This window comes from Protopterus annectens, chromosome 4.part1 (genome assembly GCF_019279795.1).
Source record: "Protopterus annectens isolate FY-2018-M chromosome 4.part1, PAN1.0, whole genome shotgun sequence".
Lineage (NCBI taxonomy): Eukaryota > Metazoa > Chordata > Ceratodontiformes > Protopteridae > Protopterus > Protopterus annectens.
This window is the reverse complement of record NC_056734.1, coordinates 903,111,707-903,129,918: the sequence shown is the minus strand read 5'-3', so window position 1 is coordinate 903,129,918 and position 18,212 is coordinate 903,111,707. Positions and strand designations below refer to the sequence as shown.

Below are 18,212 nucleotides of genomic sequence, written 5' to 3'. Positions count from 1 at the left end.
CAATTCAGGGTGTCTTCAGGTGATGGCCAGAGGTATTCCTTTTGCGTTTAAAGCAGGGAGGGAGCACCTGGGATGGATTACTGTAGAGGAGAGGGAGACAACACAGAGTTGGTTAATATTGCAGATGTAGAGGGGAAAGGTAGAAGGTAAGGGATGTTTAGAGAGGAAGGGAGGGTGTAACAAAGCACCGTAGTAGAGAGAGAGGCTATGCTTAGATGAGGCTAGAGCAAGTATGTAGAGGAAGATTAGGTTTAAGGGATTAACAATGGAAAGCAGCAGACATTATGCTATGAACAATACAAGCTAGGCAATATAGGCTCCATTAAATAGAACAAAACATCCATTCAGCAGTACAGCATACCATTAGTGACCCTAGTCCATTTGAGAGGACAGGGTTATACAGCATTAGAGCCAAACAGAAACAGCACAAAGCAAGGGGTAAATGATAAAGTAATACTATAAAATCTCTAAACAGTGCAATATATAGTGCTCAACAGACTAACACAGTACACTACGATATGTTCATGATGTGCAATAACTTGTGCTGATCAGTTTTCAAAACAAGTTTTCAGAATATAAAAGCCATGTGGTGCCCCTATAGAGACAAATGGGAAAAGAAAAATAGCTGTTAAGCCAGTAATTAAGCTAAAGGCTCTAGTAGGACCATTGATCCACCTTGAAAGTGAAATAAAGGCCTTCAACAATATATGTTCATTGGCGTCCATTTAATAGGACATCTGGAGAGCAGACTAGGCCAGCATAGTGCAACAGTCGAGCCCTGTATACTCAGACTAAAGTAATGCAACTGGTGACAACATAAAGAGAGACCCCTCATCCCAAAAAGCAGCTTACAGCTGCTAAGCCAGTAATTAACCTAAGCAAAGGGCAAATGACACAGTACAAAGCAAACAGTCAAACAGTACAGTATACAGGGCAAAATGGTCCCCAAAACCATGTAGAAGCTGTGCAGAGCTGTCATAGTTACAAATGGAAAAAAAATGGCAGCCAAACATGATTTTAAGCAGAAGACTTGAAGGGGGATTGTTATTCCACCTTAAGAGGCTATCCGGCATTCAGTGATGCACTTTGTTTGGTGTCCTTTTAACAGGACATCATTACACCAGGTTTCTGGTAGTGACAAGCCAGCAGTAGTCGGTCAAGCCCCTTGTACCAATACAAAATTAATGCAGCATTAGCCAGTGTAGAAAAGAGACCCACTCATCCCAAAAGCAGCTTGCAGAGGTTAGAAACACATGTTGCTCACAGATAAATGAAGCAGTCAGCACGAAACCAACAATAACCATATAACACAGTTACAAACATTGCACTGGAGTGATAGCCAACAGCACAAGGTCATCTAAAATGCTATAACACAGTTACAAGTAAAAACACAGAGTTTAGAACAAAGTTGCTTAGAGGCTTGCAAACGAAGACAGATATGCTGAAAAGACCTACCGGGAGGCAAAAACAAGCAGCCTAAACTGCAGGAACAGCACAGAGGAGCTGTGGATGCTCAGGACAGGATTTAAAAATGGCACCACAGTCTGCGGGAGATATAAGTAAACCCCAGGATGAAACTAGCTATGGAGGAGGGGATAGGTGGAGGAAAGGTGGTTGGACTAGAGGGGTAGAAGGTAGGAGGGACTAAAGGGTTGGAAAGTTGGTAGGAAGAACAGTTCCAGGAGGGGGGAGGGCTTAATAGAGGTGAGTATGGCAGAAAAAGTATCAGCAAATAGCAGTTTAAAGGCTGCAGTTGGAAGGTATTTGCTAAATATTTCCAGCCAGAAAAAGAAGGCTGCCTTTACAGAGGGTGGTTTAGCAGCGGGGAGAAGATATTTACAGTCTAAGGATATTAGCTCATAACCAACTGTTTGTGAAAAAATAAAATTTGTTGGGATTATAAAGAATATCTAGGAGTTATATTGGGAGATGCTGCCACCTAATAGTAGAAGGAGATAGCAAACAGCAGGGCTAGTTGGACCAGTCTTGGGTTTAAATATATTCTAGGGTAGTGATAACAGGAAGGGGAAAGTTCAAACAGTCTGCGGTAGGCTGCTAGAACGCACACACAGGAGGGCAGATTAACTCTATAGATAGTAGATCAAGTCTACATTTAATTAGTGTTACGCAACATTTACACAATCTTGTTGGGGGGGTCTTATCAGTAGTATTTTTCTAAGTACCAGGCAGGCTGGCCAATTCAGGGTGTCTTCAGGTGATGGCCGAAGGTATTCCTTTTGCATTTAAAGCAGGGAGGCAGCACCCAGGATGGATTACTGTAGAGGAGAGGGAGACAACACTGAGTTAGTTAATATTGAAGATGAAGAGGGGAAAGGTAGAAGGTAAGGGATGTTTAGCGAAGAAGGGAGGGTATAACAAAGCACCATAGTAGAGAGAGGCTATGGTTAGATGAGGCTAGAGCAAGTATGTAGAGGAAGATTAGGTTTAGGGGATTAACAATGGAAAGTGACAGACATTATGCTATGAACAATAGAAGATAGGCAATACAGGCTCCATTAAATAGAACAAAACATTCATTCAGCAGTTCAGCATGCCATCAGTGACCCTAGTCCGTTTGAGAGGACAGGGTTATACAGCAGTAGAGCCAAACAGAAGCAGCACAAAGCAAGGGGTAAATGATAAAGTAATACTATAAAATCTGTAAACAGTGCAATATATAGTGCTCAACAGACTAACAGTACACTACGATATGTTCATGATGTGCAATAACTTGTGCTAAACAGTTTTCAGAATATAAAAGCCATGTGGTGCCCTTATAGAGACAAACGGGAAAAGAAAAATAGCTGCTAAGCCAGTAATTAAGCTAAAGGCTCTAGTAGGTTCATAGGTTCATACTAGGCTATCTGCCCTGGGGCAATTATAAGCCTAGCCCGATTCTGTATGGCTTACGCCACCCCTTGATTTGAGTATACTGTGCCCTTTTTAAGGTTTAGTTTACTGTGCCTCTGTCTAATAGTGACACTGGAGTAATCCCTGGGACAAACCTATGATTCCCCCATCCACCTATCGAGATTCTTCTTGAAGAGATTCAGTGAGGTGCTCTGCCTCACATGAACTGGAATTCGATTCCAGAGCGAAGGGAGCCTCTGGGCTATGAACCTGTCCCTCCAGCAAGTGCTATTTATTTCTGTGCTGAGGTTCAAGTCCCTCGAGCATGTGGCTCTAAGGGATTTAGATTTACTGAGGTGGAGCATGTCCATTAATTCTGGATTTGACATAGCTTTGTATGTCAGGCATAGATCGCCTCGAAGTAGGCGGTATGCAACTGAGTAGAGCTGGAGTTTTTTTAACCGAGCAGCATATGGCATCTGTTTGAGACCCTTGAGCCTCTTGGTGAGATACTTTTGGGGTCTTTCTAATTGCTGCAGGTGTTGGGTAAGGTACATCCCAAAAGGGGCATTGTATTCTATGATGGGCCTGATGAGGGATGAATAAAGGGGTACGATTACCTCTCTTGATCTAGATGTGAAACCCTTCGTGATGAGGTGGGCTATGTAGAAGGTCTTTCTAACCACTTTGGCAATGTGGTTTTCAAAGGAGAGATTGCTATCAACTTGGGTCCCCAGGTCCCTAATAACTTTCTCTGTACTTAATGGGTTTCCGCCTATGTGGTAATTTGTGGGCACATTGTTTTTGCCAAAGGGTATTGAGCCACCTTGAAAGAGAAATAAAGACCTTCAATGATATATGTTCATTGGCGTCCTTTTAATAGTACATCTGGAGAGCAGACTAGGCCAGCAAAGTGCAACAGTCAAGCCCTGTATACTCAGACTAAAGTAATGCAGCTGGTGACAACATAAAGAGAGACCCCTCGTCCCAAAAAGCAGCTTACATCTGCTAAGTTGGTAATTAACCTAAGCAAAGGGCAAATGACACAGTACAAAGCAAGCAGTCAAACAGTACAGTATACAGGGTAAAACGGTCCCCAAAACCATGTAGTAGCTGTGCAGAGCCATTATAGTTACAAATGGAAAGAAAAATGGCTGCTAAACCTGATTTTAAGTGGAAGACTTGAAGGGGGATTGTTATTCCACCTTAAGAGGCTATCCGGCATTCAGCAATGCACTTTGGTTGTTGTCCTTTTAACAGGACATCATTACACCAGGTTTCTGGTCGTGACAAGCCAGCAGTATTCAATCAAGCCCCTTGTACCCATACAAAATTAATGCAGCATTAGTCAGTGTAGAAAAGAGCCCCACTCATCAAAAAAGCAGCTTGCAGAAGTCAAAAACACATGTAGCTCACAGATAAATGAAGCAGTCAGCACGAGGCCAACAATAACCATACAACACAGTTACAAACATTGCACTGGAGTGATAGCAATCAGCACAAGGCCATCTATAACCTATAACACAGTTACAAGTAAAAACACAGAGTTTAGCACAATAGTTGCTTAGAGGCTTGCAAATGAAGACAGATATGTTGAAAAGACCTACCGGGAGGCGAAAACAAGTAGCCTAAACCGCAGGAGCAGCACAGAAGAGCTGTGGATGCTCAGGACAGGATTTAAAAATGGCACCACAGTCTGTGGGAGATATAAGTAAACTCTAGGAGGAAACTAGCTATGGAGGAGGGGATAGGTGGGGGAAAAGTGGTTGGACTAGAGGGGTAGAAGGTAGGAAAGACTAAAGGGGTGGAAAGTTGGTAGGAAGAACAGTTCCAGGAGGGAGTAGGGCTTAATAGAGGTGAGTATGGCAGAAAAAGTATCAGCAAATAGCAGTTTAAAGGCTGTAGTTGGAAGGCATTTGCTAAATATTTCCAGCCAGAAAAAGAAGGCTGCCTTTACAGAGGGTGGTTTAGCAGGGGGGAGAAGATATTTACAGTCTAAGCATATTAACTCATAACCAACTGTTTGTGAAAAAATAAAACTTATTGGGATTATAAAGAATAGCTAGGATTTATATTGGTAGATGCTGCCACCTAATGGTAGAAGGAGATAGCAAACAGCAGGGATGGTTGGACCAGTCTTAGGTTTAAATATATTCTAGAGTAGTGATAACAGGAAGGGGAAAGGGCAAACGGTCTGCGGAAGGCTGCTAGAACGCACACACAGGAGGGCAGATTAACTCTATAAATAGTACAAGTCTACATTTAATTAGTGGTGATCAACATACATTTACACAATCTTGTTGGGGGGGGGTCTTCTCAGTAGTACTTCTCTTAAGTACCAGGCAAGCTGGCCAATTCAGGGTGTCTTCAGGTGATGGCCGGAGGTATTCCTTTTGCGTTTAAAGCAGGGAGGGAGCACCCGGGATGGATTAATTTACACAATCTTGTTGGGGGGGCCTGCATCATCCATTGGGTAGATACCTGCCTTTCTGATCAAATGCATACAGTAAGAAATAATGGGATTATGTCATCTACAGACCACATCAGTAATGGTGTGCAACAGTGCCCTGTTCTGTACCTGCACCACAGATGTACAAGTAGCTATCAAAGTCTTATGTATAGCCAAGTTTGTTATGACTGAATTGTGCTATCTACACACCTACAATGGCCATATCTTCCAGGAGGAGAAATACGCAACAAACAAATGTCAGCAAATATTAACATTATGCTTCTGTCAATGACCACCATCTGGTTGCAGTTATTTGGTGCTACATTAAAACTAATGTGTTGAAGATTGTCCATCCAAGTTCACTATCTCCAGCTTCACACAACTTCAGACATGGGAGTTTAGTCCATTCAGGATTACTTTCTCCAGCTTCATGCTATTTCAGACACGGCAGTTGAACTTAACTTTCCTGACATTTTCCAACAGGCATTCTTAAGAGAACGTCAATGCTTATTTGAGTTTCCTAGGTTTGTGTGGTTGATGCCATGTCTAGAGAATGCAACTCAGGCAGCAACAGGAGCACATACAAAAGACCGGTCTCTTCATGTGAGTTGCTGGAGTAAATAGCATCATGTGGGATAACATAAAAATAAAGTCTGTCGTTGGTCCAAGGTTCTCTTATAAGCATACTTGAGTCTGAACATAGTGATTGTTATGCACATTGAACCATTGGAAATATTGGGAAAAAGGTCTACTGTTTTTTAATCAAGTCCTGGAAAATAACTAACTTTCTCTCCATACCAGCTAGGGTTACAATAAGCAAAGGAGTTTTCTTTGCTCAACTTGAATACTGGCTACCAATCATAGCCACAGCCTCTGCAAAAGCTCATCCACTCCACAGTTCATTAAAAACAAAATCTGTAAATTCATGCTGCAGCTCACCCCCTCAGAAGCACCACTCTCTTCAAAGACAGATTGTTCCACTGACCTACAGCATTAAAATATTCCTAGGGTGTCTTGTTTTCAAACAATATCAACCAGATGCTTTCTAGCCTTTTGCCGCCATACTTCATAATAAAGCCAATCCATACAACCACTGTAATTTCTCCCAGCTGAATCTCTCACTCCAGACCCCCCAAACCAAACTACACTGTACTGATCACGGTTTCTCCATTCTTGTACCCAAACTCTCTCAATCTCTCCTCCCTCACCTAACAGAAATCTCTTCTTCCCTCACATTCAGAGCACAACTCAAAAGACACATCCATCTCTGACTGCAAGAGTTTTTCAGGTGGACATATCCTCTAACTCCTTCCTCACTTGCATTACTTCCACTTCCACACTCTATTCTTGCTGTTACTTACTTCCCATATTTTCTGCTAAAATTAATATTTGCTCATTGTTTCAACTGTTTGTAGGATTATATACTTTCTGTGATTACTCTGTTTGTAAAATAGTTCTGATGTATTCATATTCACTTATTTATTGTGAATTTCTTCACCCAGGCTGTGCTTAACAAATGTTCTGTTGGGTTATTCCAGTAAATGTACTAAATCTATAAAGTAAAATAAGTAGACATACATCTGCACAGAAGACAAATAAAAATGTACTACTTGGGTTTTAGATCCAGAAAAAAAAATTCCATTCAAGTCATTCAATTTCACTTAACTCTACCTCTGCCCAGCCTAGCAAGAGTACCTTTTTCAATATTTTACACAGTATCCACAGGAAAACTAAATACCTTCTCCTACTGTATAATGGGAAAGGAAAACACTAGCACCATGTGAGAATTTCTATATTTATCTCTTTTACAACACAAAGATTTCTTGAGACAAACTAGCATCACTATCACCACCACCACCAGCAACAAAGAACAACTGCCACATCCATCATCTTCAGGGTTCTCACAAATAGCCAATCCAAAAACAAGAGACGACCATTAAGAAAAAGCTTAGTTGCAAAGCTCACTTTGTATGTAATAGTGAGTCTGACTAGATGTAATAGCTATTTCTCCACTTTTTGTAATATCTTGAACTGCTTAGCCAAAAGTGATGTAAGATTCCATATCCCCAAAAACATTACTATTCCTAACCCAGTCAGAGCTGCCACTAAGGTGATACTGCACTCATCTGGTCCATTCACATTCCAGGTGGTGAGACCATAGAATGGCAGCACATTGCTATTTCAGGTTGTGCTTGGCAATGTTACACACCTGTTCCTTCAACTAAGCACTTGCAAGTAAAGTTTACCTGAAGCCTACAAAGTGTCATCTTACACTGATTCCAGGTGGTCATGACAGTTTGTTTAATAAAATAGAGACATAAAATAGAAACATAGTGTGTCTGATTGAAATATATGTTTTGAGCTCCACACCAGCATGCACAGTGGAAAGAAACCCAATGAACTTCAAATAGTTTACAGCTAGATGGTTATTCCTCTGGTAAGGCCACCACAGTTCAGATGGACTGACACAGAACTATTCTTCTAAATGTCATCAGAAACACAAATATTAAGTTATCACTAATGATCAGACAAAACTACAGTTTTTGTCAATTCTGGCATCTTTAAGGAGTGACAGTTAAGAAAGAAAAAAAAAGGCATATGGTAACATGAAAACACATTCAAAGATTATGAATGTTCTACTTACCTGTGAATTTATTAACTGCAGTAAATTCTCCTTTTGTGCCATCTTCTGTTACTGGTGACACCTTATATGTGTAATTTGTTCCTGGTGTAAGGCCTGTTATATTAGCAAACTTTGTAGTTACAGTGATAACTTTTGATTCTGGTCCCTGTATCGCTATCTCATACGACTTTACGTCACCATATGGACGTTCCCACGTCAGCATTGCAGATGTTGTTGTCACATTATTCACAGAAATGCTTTGTATCTTGTCAGGTTCTGTTAAGAATTGTAACAGTAGTTAGTTTTAGTCTCAGCCTTGAATTAATGCCTAAAACCTTTTTAATAACGTCATACTTGTTATATGCAACCAAAATTATTATGCATATGTGCTTTATCCAGAAAAGAAATAGAAATATGCTATTTCATGAAATAAAATGCCACAATTCTAATAAAGAAAATGAGATTGCACTTTGCCTATAACTGCACTTCTCAAATGTGGCTAATTTGCAATGACATCCCTCAATCTGTCTCAACATTTTGCACCATCACCCACCCAAAAAATGTATAATGTTTTAGAAGTTCTGAGTTAATAATTTAAAATGTTTTCCCAATCTTTCTTTCCTTTTATATGTTTGCTGTGTCCCCAGTTCTTGAGTTAAAAGGTAAAAGCTATGCCTACAGTTATGAAACATTAAAAAGCAGGAAAGTCTGTTAACTCAGTCAAACCTACAACGTTGACTTTGCTATCTTCTTCTTCATGCCTGCAGCACTATTTATGTGATGTCTTGTTTCACTTGTAGCTACAATATAAAAAGATGCCCATATATAGAAAAATTATTTCACTGTATCTTAATCATGACAGCCACTATTACAATGATAAAATATGAGAACATTTTTTAGTTTCAATACAAAAAATTATTTTAACTGAACAAGTTAAGACAAAAGTTGTTTTAATTGTAAAGTTTAAGGGATTTCCTCAGATTTTGGATTTAACATAACTCTTATCAGAACATATTTGATGTTCAGATTTTCATCAGTCGGGATTTTTTTTTTTAATTTAACATATTTATAATATATACACAGAAAGAAATTCAACATCATGTACTGTTAAACAATCTAAGGAATACCATAAATCATCTAGGTATTCTTTTAAAATCAGCACATTAAGAGTCTTGGTATTTCAACAGCAACATTTCAAGGCTATTGCAACCATTAAAAGTCTTAGCATAATTTACAGTTATTATTCAGATCACTTCTTTTTCAGTTTTGCATAGTATTACTGTTAAATTTAAAAATACTTTGAACATAGGAACTCAGTTTGAATTCCAATTTTTGCAATAACTTTTCCAGCAATTGCCAAAAGACTCTAAAATATTTTTGTTGTTTGGCATTTATAGATACAGGAAGTGCATCATTCATTATTTATCTAGTTAGATAATTATCAGTCCATAACATATTTATCTCTTTCAAGCACGCATTTAATTTTCGCAATCCATAAACAGGAGTCCAATCAACTTTTACATCTTTATTATATCACCAACAAACTGAAAAAGTAATTTTCCTAAACTTAGAGATTTTATATGTATGTATTTCAACATGAAAACTTTCTAGTATAAACTAGAAGTTTACTAACTGATTTAAGTAACAAACTTTTATTCTTACCATCTGTTGAGTCACTCATCCACTACTATCTAAAATCTTCCAGAATTTTGCATCAAAATTATTATTATTGTTTATAATTAACTTATATAACTTGGGCAAGCTTCCTTTCTATGTCAATTTACCCTCAATGATAGCATTCATGTATTCATATAATTGGAGAAGAGTTTTGTATTCCTCTTCAATTATCCATCCATCCACAACCTCTTTTTCCACCTTTTTGCACATGGGGTCAGGGTGTCACTTCAACGGTGCATTTATCCAGAGCCAAGCTTTACAGCACTGGGTGGCTAGCCCTGCCACCTTTGTTTAACCACACCACACACTCACATGTACACTCACACCTACGGCAAATTTAGAGGGTCCAAACTACAGACTGCATGTCTTTGGAATGTGCAAGGAAACTGAAGCTCCTAGAGGAAACCCACATGAACAGAGGGAGGCCATGCAGAATCTGCACAGAAGGCATCCCAGATGAGAATCAAACCTAGAAGCCTTTTGCTGTGAGGTGACCACACTATCCTTTGCACCACAAATGTCAGCCTCTAAAATTCCCCTGATGGGAACCCCTCTAAGAAAAGAACTAGTAGTAGCAGCAGCCGTGGTGGAATAGGATTATAAATGTACTGGAATTTGCTTAGTATGGTGTTGGTAACAAAAGTCAATCATATTATCTACAAATTAATTTAATTTCTTACTGATGGATAGTGTTATCTGATTAACAGGTTCATCCAACTTGTAATCTCATGAAATATTCTGGCCACTTAGCTTTTCCTTTTTCAAAGCAATCAGGACATGATGCTAATCCATTCCTTTTTAGTAAATTCATTTTAACATTGTTCAGAGATTCCTTAAATTAAGTGGTATGTGCAATGGGAAAACAATTCCAATTTGATATAAATTTCTTAACTGTTTTAAGAATTGATTTCATACATGCAGAGTCTAAAGATCAAAATAAAATTCCTTGTAAGGTAAATTTTATTAACCAGATGAAAGGACGGTTATATATTTCTAATTTATCATATTTGATAAACTTTAAGAATTTAGTATAATCTCTTTCTGAATGCTCTTTCATTGACTAGTAGAGTCTGTCCAGAGTATAATACAGAAAAATCTGCAGCAATAGAGGGAAGAATTACTGTGTCACCCTCAATTATCCTAAAAACATCATTCAGTAATTTTAAAATATTTAACGGAAGCAGAATATATATTTCCATACTTACACCATCTAACCCTGGAGCTATACCACTTTTTCCTTTCTTTAAAGCTTCTTTAACTTTTATTAGGGTAATAGGCTTATTCAACAGAGATATTTGTTGGTTATTAAGTTTATTAGTAACACTTTTCTTTAAACACTTATCAATTGTGTAATCATCAGGATTATTTGTTTTTTCTTTGTTAAGATCCTCAGGGAACATTATTGATGCACGCCTTTTTGCTCAACATCTTACTTCTATTAGCTAATCTATGTATATATTTTAAAGTCATTGCATAACTGTGTAATTTTATTTTTTCCAAACTATATCCACTTTATGCGTTAAAGTTGATTGATAGTTTGCCTTTAATTTTATCTAATAATTTCTTTGTTTGTTGTTCAGACCATGCTTTGCGTATTTCATCTTGTATTTCTAACAACTCTTTTTTATTTTATTACTAGCCCATATTCCCATTCTGGCTTTAATATGCATTTTTAAGGAATCCATAATATGATTTTACTAACCTGATCATTATCATTCAAAGATAAAAAGAATCTCATTTTTTTTCCTCAAGGTAACTATTAAATTCTTTATTTCATCATATATACAGGAATTCTATAAATAATATGAGATTTCCTTATATCCATTAATATATTAATACTTAGTGCATTATGATCAGATAAAGAAGAAGGAATAGTTTTAAAATAATTCACTTTATTAAGTAAATCTGTAGAGGCATAAATCCTATCCATTCTAGTGTATCTCCCGTGTGCATATGAATGGGTGAGTGAAGAGCATTAACTTACCTTCTACTTTTACTATTAAATCAACTAAATTATTACTACTAAATCAGTCAGGAATTTGAACTGACTGAGAATAGGTGCAAATTAATTAAGAAAAAATTTAAATTGTTAGAAACTTGGCATGCTCTGTATTGTTCTGATGCAGAAATGATTTTGAATTTCAGTAGATTTCTGCTTTAATTTGCCACTTGAGGAATAAACTGTTCACTCTTCAGCATTTGTATCAACAAAGGCTTGCTACCTTCTCCTCTGAGGTTTGCTATAAGAACTGAGGTAGTGTTACAGAAAGCCTCTGTGATCCTATAATGATCTCTAGGTACTAAATTCCTAACCAAGAGTTAGAATATGCCTTATACTTCCCAGTTTTCTCAAAAGTTTTATCTGTCTGGCTTAGCTGATATATCTGCTGTAACAGAAGCAGGAAATGAGATTATGCTCTGTGTTAATGACAACATTACCTATTTCTCACACATTCCAACAATAACTGAGCCATAACTGACAAGTTGAGCCAATGGTAATAGCCCCTACAGATTCACCTAAATGTCTTCACTGATACTGCAGTCATTTAGACTGCATGCAGTACCAGTTTTGACACATAAATAGATGTGTCAATACTTAACACTAGCAAACACCATACCACAGTGCTACTTATACCTCAGACATGAGAATGTATTCAGAACAAAAAAAAACTTTGTCTAGCATTCATTGCAAGTCACATCATTACAGGATGGACATGGTGTTCTGCACAAATAGAGTACATCTACAATTTTAGAAAAATTATACAGTCTGGAACTGTACCCTGGGTGTGAAGGGAATTTATTTATTTTATTTATTTTACATTTGTTAACTGGGTAGTATATGACTGGGCCATGGCACCTGTTTTTAGTTGAGACCCAGGGAGAAAAGCTCTACACACAATAGCAAAATCATAAAAGCAAAATTACATACATATAATAATACACATAATACAAAATAAATTATACAATGTATATTCAAGAAGACCAGAGATAAAATTAGTCACAGAGTATACTGTAAACAGCAATGTAGATAATGAATATTGATTGTATGAAATGGATTGACAGAGAAACATTCATGGTGACATAAGTCATAGCACATTTAAAGTATACATTGTTTACAGAATGGCTACATATTCTAAATGAGCTAGAGCTAGAACTCCTTTGAGAGGGGAATATAGAAAGTATTTAGGGAAGGGAGGGTGGATTAGCTAGAAGAACAGCAAGAGCAGATGAGTTGTTCTCTAGATTTGTTTTAAAGTAAGAGTGGTCGGGATAGCTTTGAATGTGTTAGGGAGAGCATTCCAAGCCTTGGCTATTTTATTAGAGTAGTGGCAGTTGCCATGGTAGTTGTGCGACTCAGTTATTTTTAGCAACAGCTTGTATGAAGATCTAAGGGACCTTGTATTGACTTGAGGTTGAACTAGGGAGGAAAGTGCAGGGCATTGGCTGGGGTTGTGTATGATTTGGTATGTGAAGGTAAGATGGTTTAGTGTTAACAGGTTGGGAAGCTCAAGCCAATTCAGTTGGAGAGCAAAACAGTGATGACATTTATGGGGATGATTGCTGGCAAATTTTGCAATTTTATTACACCAGGATGATAGGTTGTCTAGGTCAGTTTTGCGCAGGTTTGTAAATATGTGTGAGCAGTGGAGTAGGGTAGATAGAAGTTTGGGATCTAGCAGTGGCTAGTCTGGCTTAGTTTGTCAGGAAAGGTTTTGCATGGTAGAGATCCAAGTTTGGCATGGACATTTTTGATTGCCAGGGAAATGTGAATATTAAATTACAGCCTGTCATCTATAGTTACACCTCGGAGTTTTGTATGGTTTGTGGGTTAAATTTTGGTTCTATTATTGGAATGAATAAAGAGGGATGGAGACTGGTTACTGGATGGTTTGGAGAAAATCATTAGTTTGGTCTTATCTGGGTTTAGAATGAGCTGGTGGTTGGACAGGCAGGTTTCTATTTCCTGAAATGATTTTTGAGACTTCTCTTGGAGTTCTTGGATGGTTGGGGCAGAGCAGATAACGGATGTGTCATCTGCTTACATTATGATTGTAGCGCATTAAGTTGCTGGGTTTATAGTATTGGTAAATAGGATAAAATAGAGGGGGCCAAGTATGGACCCTTGAGGTACACCAGTGGACACTGGTAGCAGAGGAGAGAGATTTTTCTCCCATTTGGTGGCCTGTTTACGGTCAGATAGGTAGCTCTGAAACCACGTAAGTGTTAATGAACTGAGATAGTAAGTGGCAAGCTTGTTTAGAAGACGCTGGTGGGAGACAGTGTCAAATGCTTTTGACTTGTCAAGAAAAATGGCTGAAACTAGGAGACCATGGTTCATGAGGTGATGAATGGTGTCAGTAAATGATATTAAGGAAGTGTTAGTGTTATGCTTGGGCCTAAAGCCACGCTGTGACTGGGATAGTAGGTTGTTGTTGATGAGGTGATTTTGGAGTTTGTGAATACATTTCTCTAGGATCTTAGCTATGAGTGGGAGGATGGCAGTGGGACAATAGTTTCTGATTTCTCCGCAGGGGCCACCCTTGTGGAGGGTGATAATGTGCACAATTTTCTAGAGGTGAGGTACATATTGTTCAGAAATAGAGTGATTGATAAGGATAGATACAGGATAGGTGATAAATGGAGCAGCAATATTTAAGAATTTGTTGGGGAGTTGGTCTGCAGCTAGGCAGCATGGTTTGAGTTTGCTGAGGAGCTTTTTTATGTAGGAAGTCTGGACAAGTTTAAAGGAGAAACAGCTGGTGGTGCTAGAGACAGAGGGGGGATAGAGAGAGGTAGGTTTTGGTGGTTATCTAGGAGGGAGGTGATTGATTTAATAAAGTGGGAGTTAAATTGGGATGCTATGGATTCAGAGGTATTGCATGTGTAAGGGCTGGGGGTGGAGGTTTTAACTGGGTTAAGGAGGTAGTTAATAGATTGCTAGAATTTGCGAGGGTTGTGAAGGAACTTTACTTGAAAGGTTTGGAAGTAGTATTTTTTTTCATTTTTTTATACATTTCGTTATTTGGTTCCTTAGCTGCTGGTATGAGGTGAGATAATTTTTGTTTTTGGTGGACTGGTATAGGGCCTTAGCTCTATCTCTTTGTTTAATAAGTAGTTTAGTGTCATGGGAAAGCCAAGGTAGCTGTTTGGATTTGATACATATATACGTACATTGGAATGGATCCAATACTGTATTATCGTGTATACACAAGGCATGCTAACAGATAACAACTTATTATATCATACCTTAACATATCTGTGGTTATATTCTAAACATGCTTGCAAAAGTCCATAAAGTTTGCAAAATTGCACTATGCCCGGTGCTAGTTCTTATACTTAGATTCCTTTGCAAGATTTTCTTTTATTATTTTGCAATCCATGGAGGTTACCATGGAGGGGATGACATTTTGTGGAATGTGGATGAATTATTTCTCTCTTTACCTTATGTAGTTATTAATCGGTGCAGATCAGGTGATTAACACTTCTGTGTTATTGTCACCAGCCAGGTGCAGAAAGACCACATAAGCAGACAAAGAACAGATGTACAGGATACATTGATGGTTTGAAACTGGAGGCCTTCCTCTATGTTGGCATAATTGAGAGAACACAGAACTGTTGTCATTATGGTAGCCTCTCTTTAGTGTAATCATGAACCCCTCGACACTATATTTGTAAAGAATGAGATTCGGTGATATTCGCATTAAGGATTAAAGATTAGTGAGATATTATATTATATTGAAGCCCATTATATATGTCATACAGTATCATAGTATTTATGAGACACACAAGTATATATGGTATTGTTATTATCTGTACACACAAAAAGTAGTTTCTTGATACCACTTATTTGTTATATCATGTCTGCTGGACTGTATCATGTTTTAGGTCTAATGTTGTGTATGTGCAGTATGTTTAATGAAATGTCAGTCGATGTGTCAGTAAAGACAAATAGAACAAAGAACTGGCTTACTGCTGAAATGTTAACAAGAACATTCGACTGTTGGCAAAAAAATGTCGAACACTACCCATGTTAGCATTTGTTTTTAGGTATAAGTTTGATTATGTGTTGACATTTTTAGTATTTGTGACATTCTCTGATGTTGGCGTTATATTATTGTCAACGGTATGCACATTCATTGATGTGCGATTGACATTTTGATGGTAAACCTGTATGGTATATCACATATTTATGTTGAAGGACAATTTATTTAAAGCATATGTTTGACTTGTATTTTTAGATATAAAGATGAAACTTGTATATTTAGATATATTTGTGAGGCTCCTTTGGAGGGCTTTGTAAAATACTTTTGAAAACTTTTGTGGAAACTACTCTTTGGAAACCTTTTACACATTGTCCACATGTGTTTGTTATGTTTCTTTATGTGGCATATAAAGCTGTTTATATATAGCTAGTGTCCATAAAAAGCTAGACAATATAAACTTCCATATATAGGTGCAGCTGTGTATATGTATGTGTATATGGTGGCTGAAATTAATCACTATGATGTTTGGAGGAAATACACTTTTCTTTGTAAGTGTGTGTGTGTGTGTGTGTGTGTGTGTGTGTACTTAGAACCATAATGCAATCAAAGCCAACATACTCTAGTGCATTGCATTGGATAAAATAATTTTCTAATTACATGCATATCACCCATGAACACTGTTATATTGCTCTTTCATTCACTTCACAATCTTTGGAACACAATTGTGCAAGAATGTTTGGAATTCCCATATATATCCATACTATAAGTAAAGCCAATATACTTAAATTGTTCATTGGATGCAATCTGTTTTGTCAATAATACTTATCATTTGTAAATCACATAAGAATATTGTAAATGCTAACTCTCTTATTCAAATAAAATAACCTTTAGCTTGTCCTCAAAAATATATCCCCTTCTTAACTTGGAACATATGTTTTGGAAGTGTAATGCGTTGGTACATTAAAAAAAATTCCTTCAGAGTAGTCTATCAGAAATATTGGATGTGCAAATGGATGTAATTAAGGAAGTTAGATTTTCTGCTAGCATACAGGATCTGAATTACCTAGATATATTAAGGCCTTTTAAAGTTTAATTTTGGTGGCTGCCAAAAGGCAGTTACTAGAAATGGAAACCAAAGTCTAAAACAACTATATTTGAATTAGTCAATATTGTAACAGAGATAAAATAACCAGACGTGGGATCTTTAGAAAATTTATGAGCAAAGTAAATAAAAAATAAATAGAAATTTTGCGAACAATACATGCAGAATAATGTGTTGGAGGATGATTGAGGCTTATGGAGAGGCAGGAATTAAGCAATTTATGTATTGTTTGATTGATGACAATTGTATAAAAGTGCGTATGCATGCTGTATAATGTTTTAACTATAAAAATGCTAACATAGTTTATTTTTTGTTATATAAATGTATATCTGCATGTGTCTTAAGTGATAATTCAGTAAAGATATTTAAAAAAATGTAGCTCCTTTTGGATATCTCCATGTGAATCACCTTCTCTTGTTAAATCAGAACATAAATCAATCAAGTACCTATGTTTAAAGAATTCTAAAAAGTAAATCTTCTTTAATCACTTGATTGTCTAAATGTATATAATGTAGTCCTTCTCCAATAAACCCCATTGGCTAGGCTACCACCTATGCTGCTGACCCCTATTCCCACTTAAATAGTTTCTTTTTGATGAGGCAGTCCCTTTCCAGACCAAATATGATGGCAACTTTAAAAACAGCCCATTGCGGAAATTGGAATATCCATATAAATAAACTATATAACAAGGGAAGTAATTACTGAATATGTACAAGAGGTCTTATTCTGCCTACCTTACCAGCACACTTATCCAAACTAGCAAATAACTTAATAATGCCATACAGAAGCTTAAAATAGAATATGATCTTAAAATAGCCACTGAATGCAAAAATATTTACAAGTCTTTCTTTAACTATGTCTGGAAGTTGAGAAATAACACCCCACAATGTTTGCAGCTAGTCCATAATAATACTACTCAGCTTGACCCGTAGGAAATTGCCAATGTCCTAGTTGACTAACATAACGCAAATTATACTCCACTCAAAGTTTTAAGTGTTTTTAAGTGGAATTGGTGGCAGGACCATTTGTTTGTGGAGTTTTATATTTTGATGTGCTCTGCCTTTGGTGACGCTACTTCTTCTTTTGCCTGTTCATTTTTTGGTGGGAGTGTCACACATCCACTGCATAGTGGAATCAGCATTACCACAGCAGCCAGCATTGGAAATGGCAAGCAGGAGAATCCATGCCAATAATTTAATGGGTTTATCTAACCCACTTCTTAACTTTGACTTTGAAAGTGGTACTTTGGAGCTACCAACAAACAGGGGAGACACCTTGTTATTTGAGAGCATTTATAAGGAAGTAGAGAATGCAGCTTTTAAACGAAAGCGACTACAATGGCAACGCTTTCATAAGGAGGCGTGCCTTCACCATCACATTATTCCACGAGGTTTAAGAGTAAGATGCATGCCAACTTATGGAAATATGTATCCTGAATTGCTTGCTAAATGTCAAAGGATTAATATAGAAACTAGTTTCAGTTACATGAAACTTTTGATAGAATTTTTTAAACCTCAGGAGGTTGAA

At 37.3% G+C, this 18,212-nt stretch overlaps 1 protein-coding gene across 2 annotated transcripts in view; it reads right to left on the bottom strand.

Annotated features, from left to right (window-relative positions):
- LOC122801112 (receptor-type tyrosine-protein phosphatase eta-like) overlaps positions 1 to 18,212 on the bottom strand; it is a 1,724,431-nt gene that overhangs the window by 1,308,361 nt on the left and 397,858 nt on the right. For both annotated transcript variants that reach the window (XM_044070641.1, XM_044070642.1), the window contains exon 8: positions 7,944 to 8,198. In XM_044070641.1, the coding sequence (XP_043926576.1) occupies positions 7,944 to 8,198 (255 nt within the window). The remainder of the gene's footprint in view (positions 1 to 7,943; positions 8,199 to 18,212) is intronic.